General features: G+C 43.7%; 1 protein-coding gene across 2 annotated transcripts in view; it reads left to right on the top strand.

Moving 5' to 3' along the window:
• Positions 1-12,710, top strand: part of LOC126124776 (NCK-interacting protein with SH3 domain-like) — a 109,923-nt gene that overhangs the window by 66,574 nt on the left and 30,639 nt on the right. For both annotated transcript variants that reach the window (XM_049915122.1, XM_049915121.1), the window contains exon 6: positions 7,799-8,001. In XM_049915122.1, the coding sequence (XP_049771079.1) occupies positions 7,799-8,001 (203 nt within the window). The remainder of the gene's footprint in view (positions 1-7,798; positions 8,002-12,710) is intronic.

Raw genomic sequence — 12,710 nt, 5'->3', positions numbered from 1 at the left:
CAAGACAGTGTTCAGCCACAGTAGACTTTCCTGGCTGACCCAGTCTGGTATGATATCTATGTTCACTGCATCTACCCTTTGCAGTAAGACACATCTGGCCAGTGTATTATTTCCCTCACTGGCACAGGATGTTATGTATCCCAGGTCTCCTTCGACCTAGGTTGTCTTTAACAGAACCCAGCACAGTCTGCACTTGCACTTGAGGGCAGAAGACACATTTTATTTGATGTTTTTTGAACAGTCTGCCAATCTTAAAGCATACACCACCAACATACAGTAGAAAAACGATCCTCGTGGAGTTCTGCGTTTCTTCTGACTGTTCTTGAGCTTTAGTGCTTGCAAGTTTAAATGCATCACAGATCAGTTTACTTTGTACCCGTTTTGTACAAACGCATAATGAAGAAGGCCAAGTTCTTCTGATAAACTCCCTGCATCTGAGATAATTCTAACCCTGTGAATGAGAGTCCATAACATGCCACTTCATTGAGATGGGTGATGGCAGCTCACAGCTTGCAGATATAAGTCAGTGTGAGTCGGCTAGCGAAACACACTGTGACTCGAGGAACCACCTTCTTCTCTGCAGACCAAGACATTTAGGAACGGGAGGTCTCCATTCTTCTCCACTTCCATGGTAAGGCAAATGCTGGTATGGAGGGAATTAAGGTGTTCGAGAAATGCAGGAAGCATTGCTGCTGCATGTGGCCAAACTAAAAAAAGTGTTGTCCACATATCTCCAGAACATTTAGGTTTCAACACCGCTGACTGAATTACCTTTTCTTCAGTCTTCCTTAAAAAGGTTAGCTACTACGGGAAACAAAGGGCTACCCATAGCAACACTCTCGGTCTGCTCAAAATATTGTTCATTGAATAAAAACTATGTCTGAATAGATGTAAGATATCCTTCTCCAACGTAGTTCTTACAAGTTTTAATGAATCCACCAAAGGTACTCATGTAAACAAAGAGACTACATCAAAACTCAGTAATATGTCACCTGCTTTGAGACGCAAAGTCTTCAGTCATTGCATAGAATCTTCTGAGTTTAGAGTGTGATGTTCTCATTTTCCTACCAGTGGGCTTAGAATAGAAGCACGTAATATGCTGGAGCTTTTGTATAGCTCACGATGTGGCGAAGAGGAACCCCTTTCTTATGGATCTTAGGCAGACCATAAAGTCATGGTGTAACTGGTGCTGGTTGGTAGAGACATGGCATTTCAGCTCGTCAAGGTTTGGGAACCAACACTGGTGGTACTAAGGCGTACTCAGCCACAGGTGAACGAATCGGAGTTGACACAGATGGAGAATCAAAGTGCATACACTTAAACTGGGCACCAGCACTCTGCCCGCGCGCACACGCTGGGCTGCTATTTGCGGCTGCGCTTCTCCTGCATCGCGAATGTGAAGGCCGTGGCCCGTTTCTCTGGCAGGAGACACTGGATGTCACCGTGCTCTGTGATTCAGCTACAGTGACAGTATAGCCCCACCCCATGGTGCCTGTGCTTTTCTAGGGAGTCAGTGTATGTATTGGCGAGCCATTGCACCAAGAAGTCAGTAAGCACCTGGAGAGGACAGGCAGCTGTCTCTTTCAAATATGTGCAGATTCCACAACATTATTCGACATGATGCCCATGAACCATTGGAGTTTTAGTATTTGACTTGCACTTACGTATTGAATTTGCATGCTTGAAACTTATGAATGTTGTTTAAGTTTCATAAACCAGACACAAGTAGAAAAGATCTACCATTGCTGACATAGTGTTTGCTTTGGGCTTAATGGGTGGCTGATGGCAGCAGAAACACTTGCAAAAATGTGTGCTATATTTGGGGTAAGAGGAAATCATGGCAGAAAACTATTTTTATGTTCCAGGTAGGACTGTTTAGACTTGCGTCACTTGCCACATTGGAGAAGACCGTGAGGCTTTGATGAAGGAAATTTTTGTTTATCATCACTGCTGTCCACCCAGTTATGGCAAACTGTGATAATTAACTATGTTAGACAATCACTGACCCCTACTGGGTAAAATATAAATTAAGGATGTTCGTGGTTAAATGTCCCGTCAACTAAGAATTCATTAGAGATGGAGCAGATTGGGAAGAATGGGTACGGAAGATGACTATGACCTTTCAAAGGAACATTCCCAGCATTTGCCTTAATCGATTTGAGGGAATAACAGAAAACTTAAATCAAGATGGCCAGCTGGGAATTTGACCTGTGTGTTGGCTTCATAAAAAGAAAATAGTGGTTAGCCCTAGTAAAAGCTATCAGGAACAAAGGCCAATGTCAGTCCACAAAATGGAATGTTTGCTAAAAAGATGTTTTGTGTTACAAACTTCATTCCAGTGATGTGTGCTCTGGAATTGACATCTGTTGCCAATAACCACGACACTTTGCAGTCACCATGTAAGAAAGATGACACAAGAATCTGTTATGACGACGACGACGAACGAATCGTGGCCAATGCTAAATAGAAACATACAAATCTCTTGTTTGAATATACAGCAGGTTTGTGTGTGTAGTTGATAAGGAGCTGGCTGCATGGTCTGGTCTAAAACAACTAAAATAATTAGAAGTCATTGGTAAAAATAATATATTGTAGTTAACTGGTGGTACAGGAGTCTTCATAGTCAGGAGGAATAAAATTACAAACAGAGAGCTGTAGAGGCATCACACAGACCATACTTTAACTAAGAAGCGCCTTGTTAGAGGTTGTTTCCTATCAGCTGAAGGCTATACTACTTTCCTGCTTGACGTCCTGAGCGAGAGTGACTGAATGCACGCTAGAGACTTGTTGCAAGCCGCGGAGTGGTGCTAGTCTCGACTCGCGGGTCCAGTGATACTAGTGCGGACCACGGTCGATAACTGCAACCCCTAACAAGTGTGGTATCGAATGTTAATACCACAGAATCTGCAACAAATGTGCTATTGCACAAGAACGTCCATTGCACTCTGCTGATTTCACTAGTGAATCTGTCTGGGAGCTTAGCTGTAAAGCAAACCCCACCACACTTACTCTTCTAATCTCGTCATAAATGTTTACCTTCCTTATTAGTTATTGGACAATGATCAAGAAAATTTCTTTGTGGATGAAAATGCACTTTAAACTTGACTTGACAAAATCATTATCTCTGAATAAGCAGCTTTCTGCTCACATGGCACCCAAAAACTGTCTGAGCATCATCATCAGACTGTGAAACATTTCTTGTTTCTAGTTAAAATTAAAATTGGGGTTCGTACTCATCCATATTATCTGTCACAGCCATAGTCCTGGATTTGTAGACAACTACTGTAAATAGACTGTTTAGTCAAATGAATATTTAATCAAGTATTAAGTTTCAGAATATTATTTATTGTAATTTTGAAAAACCCAACCTTCTTTACAAAAACTGAAATAATTTCTAACATAAAATACTTAAAATGAATCTTGCTTAACAAGCTATATGCTTTCCATCCAAAATCGCACAAATTACTGTGCCCCTCTGCCAACATGGCTGCGACTATACGTATGTTCTTTAACAATCCACTCTCGCAGACATGCGACCTCCAATTCTGCTCTGAGGTTGTGAAATTGCCCAGTGTCAAGGTAGCATCGCCGTCCCCCCATGCAGCTGTGTTACGAGCCATCAAACTCTCACCTCAAGGGGCAGTAACTCCTGTGAAGACTTCCTCCGTCAACACCCAAGTCTTCATCTAACTGGAAAGGCTCGAAGATGTCCACCAAAGGCAAACGGTCTTCTCCTTTGCCACCTCGAAGATCCTCTTCGATGGTGTCGGTACGTGATACCTTAGCCGGGCCAGCCTCTGTGTCACCGGTGTGCACCGACAACCGTTTTTCGGTGTTGGACTCCACAGACCAACCGTACAAACAAGCTGATGCTTCTGTGGACCCCACAGAGCAGGATCCTCGTGCTTCTGTGCCCTGCAGTAGTGCCTCTTCCCCAGCTGCCACTCGGCAGCCGCTGAGGTGTCACCCCCACGTCTCTTCCTCATCACGACTCTCCTCCAATGGAATTTTCACAGCCTTTGGTCCCACAAAGAGGATTTATCGCTACTTTTAGTGTCCCCTTGTACTCTGCCTTCAGGAAACAAAATTGCGCCCTCACAACCGCTTTGAGATTTCACTTTTCTTACCGATTCGTTTTTACCTTCCCCCTGAGGTTGGCATTCCCTCTCAAGGGGCGTCATGCTGCTCATACGGGATGACATTCATAGTCAACCCACCTTCCCTATTATCAATCTTCAAGCTGTTGCAGTTCGCCTTTTCCTTCCCCACCTGACTTTTCCTCTCTGTACTATATATGTCCCTCTATCATTTGCTGTCACCAGGGCAGACTTCCTTCAACTTACTGAGCAGCTACCTCCCCCATTTTTGCTGCTCGGTGACTTTAATGCACATCATCCCCTTTGGGGTTTTCCCAGGACCTGTCAGAGAGGTGCCCTCTTGGCTGACTGCCTTAAGCCAACGTGACCTCTTCTCTCTTAACACTGGAGCACCCACTTTCCTTTCCGACTGCTTGCACGCCTATTCCCATTTGGACCTATCCTTCTGCACTGCCCAGCTTGCCCATCGTCTTCAGTGGTCCATTCTTCCTGACACCTACTCGAGCGACCCGTGTGCTGTCCGTTTGCTGACTCCTACCCCATCCGCATGCAAGCCCAAAAGGCAGCTTACTAAGGCTGACTGGCACTTTTACCCCTCTCTGGCAACCTTCAAAGAACAAGATTTCCCCAGTTGTGATAACAAGGTTCAGTATCTCTCAAACATTATCCTTACTGCTACAGAACATTCCGTCCCCCGCACTTCCTCTCTACCACATCATGTCCCAGTCCCTTGGCAGACTGAGGCATGCCGCGACGCAATTTGCACACGTAGACATGCTCTCCACGTTTTTAACCGCCACCCTACTGTGGCAAACTGCATTCATTATAAACAGATGCGTGCAAAGTTTCATCGCGTTATTCAGGATTCCACACCTTCCTCTGTCATGTGTGCCAGCCTCTAACGGCTTTCTGGAACCAAGATCCATTCCCCAATTTCCGGCATGACCTTTTGCGGAAGTTTCTAGCTCTTCCCCACCCTGCCTTCCTCCATCGGAAACGGGTGGAGGAGGCTCGAGTGATTCCCTTCTCTTTTCCACGTCGTGAGTGCTACAATGCCGTCTTTACAATGAGGGAGATAGATCGTACTCTCAGTTCATGCTGATCCTCCACTCCAGGGCCTGACGCCACCCACTTTCAGTTGTTGCAGCCCCTTTCTCTTGCAGGCCAGCACTTTATGCATAACATGTACTACCGCATCTGGGCAGAGGACACATTTCCTGGATGGTGGCGTGAAGCCACTGTCATACCCATACCTAAGCCCGGTAAGGACAAAACCCTTCCTTCTCTCCTACCAGTGGTGTTTGCAAGGTGATGGAACATATGATTTGTGCCTGGCTGGTGTGGTGGCTTGAGTCTCGCCATTTACTAACGAACTATGGATTTCGAGTGCGGCATTCTGCAGTTGACCATCTCGTTACTTTGTCCACGCATGTCATGTTTGGTTTTCTGCAGAAATCCAAGACTGTGGCCATGTTTTAGATTTGGAGAAGGCCTACGACACCTGCTGGAGAACTGGTATCCTCCGTACTCTTTACACGTGGGGCTTCCGTGGGCACCTGCCCTTTTTTTCTTCAGGCTTTTATACAAGACCAAGTTTTCAAGGTGCGTGTGGGTTCTGCCTTGTCAAACACCTTTATCCAAGAAAGTGGTGTGTGGTCCTGAGCATCATTGTCTTTGCTGTCGCCATGACCCCTGTAATGGCCCCTCTCCCGCTGGGCATCTCCAGCTCTCTCTTTGTTGACGATTTTGTCATCTATTGCAGTTCTCCATGGACCTGTCTCTCTGGGTGGCATCTTCAGTGCAGTCTTGATCGCCTTTACTCCTGGAACATCGACAGTGGCTTTTGCTTTTCCACTGTCAAAACCGTCTGTATGAATTTCTGGCAGCGCAAATGGTTTCTCCCACATACCTGGCAGCCCACTGTACGCAGTCCCTCAATCTCCCATGTGTCCTCCATGGTACTTCCTGGGGTGCCGATCGAACCACCCTCCTCTGTTTGTACCGGTCCCTTGTCTTTTCGAAACTCGACTATGGGTGCTTTGTTTATGCATCTTCATGTCCATCTCTCGTACACCATCTCAACACTATCGACCATCATGGCATCCATTCGGCCAAGGGCGACTTTTACACCAGCCCGGTTGAGAATCTGTATGCTGAAGCTGCTGAACTTCCGCTGTCCTATCACCGTGACTTTCTCCTCAGTAGGTATGCATGCCATTTGTCTGCCATGTGTGGCCATCCCTCCTATGCCTCCTTCTTTGATGACTCCTTTGATCGTCAGTATGGGTCTTGTTCCTCTTCTCTGTTACCTCCTGGAGTCCGCTTTCGCAACTTGCTCCGGTGGCTTAACTTCACGCTACCTGCAGCTTTCCCAATGGGTGCTAACCCTTCACCACCTTGGCTTCCTGAAGCGGCCCGTGTTAACTTTGGCCTTCATTTGCTTCCTAAGGACACTACTCCAACCTTGGTCTATCACCTCCAGTTTCATGACCTACGCGATAGTACCTTTGTATACACTGATGGCTCTCGGACTGACCGTGAGGTCAGGTGTGCCTTAGTCATTGGCACCCGTGTCTTTTGATATCAGCTTCTGGTACACTCCTCAGTATTTACAGCCGGAGCTCTTTGCCTTGTATCAGGTCACAGAGTACATCCGGTAACACAGCCTTTCCAATTGTGTGCTCTGCTCAGACTCACTCAGTGCCCTCCAAAGTCTAGGTGCGCTGTACACTGCTCATCCCTTAGTGCAGCGGATCCAGGAAAACTGTCGCTTGCTCACTCTTGGTGGAGCCACCGGGAAGAGATTATTTTAACTTGGTTGCGTATTGGGCACTGTCTTTTTAGCCATTGTCATTTGCTGAGAGGCGCTACCCCACCACTTTGTACACATTGTGCCCAAATCTTAACTGTCTGCCAGTTCCTGCTGAAATGCCATTTTTTTGTTTTTTTGTTTTTTTTTGTTTTTAAGGAAATACCCTAATTTCTTCTACCTTGTCCTATTTGGGCTTGTGTTCCTCCACTAATAATCATTGTCAAAGGAACATTGAACTCCAACTTAAATTTCTTCTTTCTGTTACTTTAAAGTCCCTCATTACGAGCCTTATGAAGTTCTATGGATAACAGTCAAAGAAATAATTTGGATCTCTGTTGTTGAGCTTAGCATGCCAACAGCTGCTACTTAAATGCATGAATACATGTTGACATAAAATGCACTCCTGAAATCTTGCTCTCTCGTAATATTGGAGACATGCCCTGAACAAGACTAAATGTAGTGTTACAAGAAATCCATTTGTGGGTCTGAACATTCTGCCTGGTTTGGATTCATTCACATCTTAATATGGTACCATTTGATGTTGACAAGGCATATTAGTACAAGCTTTCACTTTGGCTACTTTTTAGCATGAACACTTGGAATAATGCAGACTTTTGCTGCTGTAAAATACAGGACCTTGTGCGAATTTGTGTATATCATTTCTCTGCAATATTAATTGCTGTTGTTACCTAGTTTTACACAGCCTCAGAATGTGGTTTAATGTGGACCATTTTTTTTTTCTGTGTGCTGAAATTTTAATGGATATTAGTGTAGCAGAAGAAGATTGAAAATGAACATTTCCTTTGTGACGTCTCAGAATTGTAGTGTCATTCAGATGAAGGGTTCAAACATAAAAGTGCATACAAATTGACATTTTTATGTTGTACAGAAAAATGCAGATGTTGCAGTGTCACAGCTCATGCTCTCTGCTGACCGCTATCAGAGTGTATTGACTTTGGTAGAGTTCTGCCAAATGGAAGTGCGTTGGTCGATCAGACAACGGCTGCTGCGTGCCTTTGGTCTTGTCTGTGGACTGGATGCAGGGGCTCTCTCACTCATACTTAACTCTGTTCTGCCTTCTGAATTGGCCAGGTATGACCTAACAATGTTTGTGGAATTTTTAAACGCTTTTCCCTTAGTTTAAGAGAGAATATTGTATTTGTGTGTTGGGTGTTTCTAATTCCACATATTCCAGAGATTTTATGAGGGGTGTGTGTGTGTGTGTGTGTGTGTGTGTGTAAGTTGTCTGTTTTGGAAGAAGGCCTTCTGGCGTAAATGTTTAGTAGTCTTTTTGTTGTGCCTGTCTGCGACTCAGCGTCTCTGCTGTCTGGTGGGTACCAATCTCTAGTTTTCATAATGTTGTCATATGTTTCATTCAAATGGATAGTTGGGAACACCAATAAATTATGGGACAGAGTTGCTGATGAATACTTACATCCAGAAGGTACTGCTGTTAGACAATTATAAAAGTAAGAGAGAGAGACATTATGTAGCTTTTAAACTAGTAGTTCCTTTTTAAGGGAGGAATAGGGATAGGTTGGGGAAAGTTAAAATGGAGGTGTAGATCACTCAGAATCTGAGATGGGAAATACCAAGAATGGGGACGAGGGTAGACAAATCTCTTCCTCATGGCAGTTGGATTTGCCTCATCATGGGGTCTGAGTGACTTGCCCTTCCATTTATTATTTCTGAAACCTTCATAGTGTGGTTTTTTATGTGTATCTGTTGGCAGTACCATTCATTTCATCTACTAAGGGTAAATATTGGCCAGAAATTATGACTCATAATTTACTATTTTTCTTGATAGAATTTTTCTATGATACAGCACACAGTCATAAAATTCTGTTTTGGATGTTTTATTACCAATGGAAATTCATGTGAAGTTGATGAGAGTATTTAAGGAGTATGCATGTTACTTTTCAACTAATAAACAGCTAAATTCAGATGTGGCTAAAATTCTATTGAATATGACACATATAAAGGACATTACTACATTGCATCCACAAATGAAAACATCAAGAAATTGCATAATACAGTAAATGATGATTGGTAATTGAAAAAGAAAGTAAACTAAACTCCACCCAACCAGGCCATGAAGGCCCAGTGGTATTGACTGGCTGCCGTGTCGCCCTCGGCCCACAGGTGTCACTGGATGTGGCTGTGGAGGGTCATGTGGTCAGCACACCCCTGTCCTGGCCATATGTCAGTTTACGAGACTGGAGCCACTACTTCTCAGTCAAGTGGTTCCTCAGTTTGCCTCACAAGAGCTGAGAGCGCCCCACTTACCAACGGTGCTCGGCAGACTGGATGGTCAACCATAAGTCCGATAACACTTAACTTCGGTGATCTGACAGGAACCTGTGTAACCACGGTGGCAAGGCCATTGATGATTGGAGGTGCTTAAAATAGCTGATACTACAGACGTACTAGGAAAAAGTATGTAACCTGCAAATACTGTGTAAACCTTCTGACCCAAGTGAATGAAAATATTTGTGAGAAGTGACCTGAGTGGAAAAGAAGCACCTAACTTAAAGATAATGTGCTTAGCCACAAAGGTACTGGTACAGTGGAAAAACTATAGTATTTAAAGTATGAATTGTTGAAATATCCACCCTGTTTACCATATTAGGAACATTTTGACTTCTGATTATGTCATATTCTGGGTACCAAACACTTTGAATCTATTCGAAAGGTTACAGCAACAATAGTTGAGTATATTCCATATGTCCAGAATCATGATTCATGGATGGAATCTTCTCACTTGTAAAACACTGGATGGAGTGCACACCTCAAAAGGACAGTAAGTCATAAAATTAAAAATACAGTGTCCATTGCTGGACTAATAAAATTGTTTTTTGCTGTAGTAAAATAACTATCTGTTATGGAAGAAAATTGCAGTATTAGGAATGCCGGAGAAAATGTGCGTGATGGCTCTTAGGAGAGAGACCCAGCATCCAATATGTATATAACAGCAAAAGTTCATTTTTCTTTTTTTATGATTTGAAAATGATACATTTTTCGAGTAACATTGTTTTATACTAAATTAAGCAAAACTGAATTCCATAAAATTTTAATACTGATAGATTCCTTTATATGGCATACTCATACAGCAGAAAACCTTGGATGGCTTAACAACAATATGAAGTGGCTCCATCAATACTTCCATCTACATCAGAGCTACCAACCATCAATAATACCTCCATTTAAACAGGTGCTGACCATTCCACACCAGAAAAGACTGTTCTGTACAGACAAACTGCTTGTGGTCATCACATCTGCAGTGACAAGCAGTCCCTCTCCAAATATGTTGGAGGTCTTGCTGAGGCATTCACATACCAAAATTACACTTCCCACCTTGTCCAGAAACAAATCTCTTGCACCTTGTCTCCCCAATCACTTACCATTTCCCAGGTTCCCACTAACCAGCCACAAAGGGGCACGCTCCTCATGACTCAATACCACCCAGATTGGAACAACTGAATCATGTATTCCCTTGCGATTTTGATTACCTCTTTTCATGCCATGAAATGAGAAATATCTTTCCCACTATCCTCCCCATCCTCCCTACAGTGGTATTCCACCACCCACCCAACATTCACGATATCCTTGTCCATCTGTATTCCACTTCTGCTCCCAACCTCTTTCCCCATGGCTCCTATCTCTGAAATAGATATATATGCAAGATCTGTCCCATACATCTTCCTCCTACTGTCTACTCCAGTCCTGTCACAGACCTCTGCTACCCTATCCAAGGCAGGACCAACTGTGAAAGCAACCATCCTGTCCATAAACTTCTGCACTGCTGTGTGGCATTGTACATGAGTATGATCACTAACAAGCTGTGTGTTGGTGTGAAGGACCACCCAGTAGCCAGACTTGCCACCTAACATGGTGTGATTGACTTTGTGACTGCTTCACACCCTGTGTCATCAGGACTCTTCCAATAATACTAGCTTTTCTGTATTACACAAGAGTGAACTCTTTCTACAACATACTCATCATTGTTATAATCCCCCTCACCTCAACCTTCACTAGTGCATTCCCGTAACCCTTCTGGCCTCACTCTAATCCCTGTCCCCGTCTCCCATTCCGAATGTGCACACACTTTCTGTCCCCCTCCCCATCGCACCTGCATAGTCCTTTCCCAATCTTTCCCCTTTCGTCTCTCTAAACCCCAACACAGTTGCTCCTGGCAGTCCACCATCATGTCTGTGCACACTTCCACATTCCAAAGACAGCAATACCAATACGGCATCCCCCACTCTTTACACACACACACACACACACACACACACACACACAACCATTAACAACTGCCTCATTGTAAGAGTAATAGTTAAAACAGTGTTCAGGGGGGTACATTGGTGGGCATTGGACAGAACCTGACATGGAGGTGTTATTTTTAGCATGTATTATATTGTTATCTATATTTAGTAGCAATAACTTGTAACTAGTCTCAACGAATATTTCTAAATAATGTTAGATGTAATATTATTTTTCAAATATATTTATTGTTTTTGTTTGATGTTTCACATGTTTTAAATCTGTTGACATGAGTTGATTAGAAATTATTCATGATTTACATATCATACATTCAATAAGTAACCTTTAGTCACTGCCATGTGTCTGTGTTGTTAATGATTGAAATGGGAGCAGTTGTCATTTGGCAACTTCACAGTGTTTGACATTGCTTTCATATGTCCATGTAAATGTGGTATGGATAAGTTAAACTATTTAAAATCATTGGCTTGTATTCAACTAAAATGTCTACACAGACATATTGAGAGATAATTTGTGTTTTTTTACTCTTTATGTCAGACCAGGACAGTTTCGTCATCTTGTAGGAAAATTTGGGGTCTATGAAAGTGATGATGACTTCACATGTGATTTTTATGCAGGTTCACAAGTTTTTGAGAACATTTCTTACAGAGAAACAGCAGTCTGGCTAAAAGTACTTTAAAAATGGACGAAAAACAATCTGCACCACAATAAAACATTTATTTACAATGGTTGCCAGTTTGTCAGAAAGTGACCCTCTTCAGACCACTTATACCATGATGGTTGGAAATGGTAGTGAACAGAACAGGTGTTATGACTCCATGTGAAACAGCAGTTAACGTTTGTACATTCATAACACCTGCTTCATTCACCACCATCCCTGCCTGCGGGTCCAAGGGTTAGAATAGGCCCGAGGTATTCCTGCCTGTCATAAGAAGTGACAAAAAGGAATCTCACACCTTTTGGCCTTTATGTGATGGTCCCATGTAGGGTTTGACCTCCATTTTTCAAAATTTTCCCAAAGAGCGAGCCAATTGGGGAAGGGCGCTTTACATGGTGCATTTTGTCCATCAAGCATTGGCATCTTTAGCCAACTTTCTCATCGTGGATTGCAGTCCTGCTCATCCTCCATCTCTTGAGTGAGGACACCTTCCTGGTTGTGGTTTCCTCCACCAACTATGCAGTAGTTTTGTGTGCCAACGAAGACCATGGAATTCTTTGTACATTTTATCCAGCACAGTATCCAGACCATTGTGGTGGGGCCACCACGTACCCTGTTGGTTATAGCTCCCTGACCACACAGGGATCACTCTGCTGATATCTGCGCCATTAACTCCCCATGTATGCCAAGGGGTAAATGCCCCCCCCCCCCCCCCCCCCCTGGGTCATCGGGAATCCCGGCAATGGCCATCGTGCCAGGTGGCCTTCGCTGCGGCTGGGTGGCACCCGGCGGGAGGGCCCCTGCTCGGAGTGGGTGGCATCAGGGTGGATGACATGCAATGAAGTGTAGTGCATCATCTCTT

The sequence above is a fragment of the Schistocerca cancellata genome, unplaced genomic scaffold (genome assembly GCF_023864275.1).
Source record: "Schistocerca cancellata isolate TAMUIC-IGC-003103 unplaced genomic scaffold, iqSchCanc2.1 HiC_scaffold_426, whole genome shotgun sequence".
Lineage (NCBI taxonomy): Eukaryota > Metazoa > Arthropoda > Insecta > Orthoptera > Acrididae > Schistocerca > Schistocerca cancellata.
The sequence above is the reverse complement of the archived record's forward strand: the minus strand, read 5'-3'. Positions and strand labels throughout refer to the sequence as shown.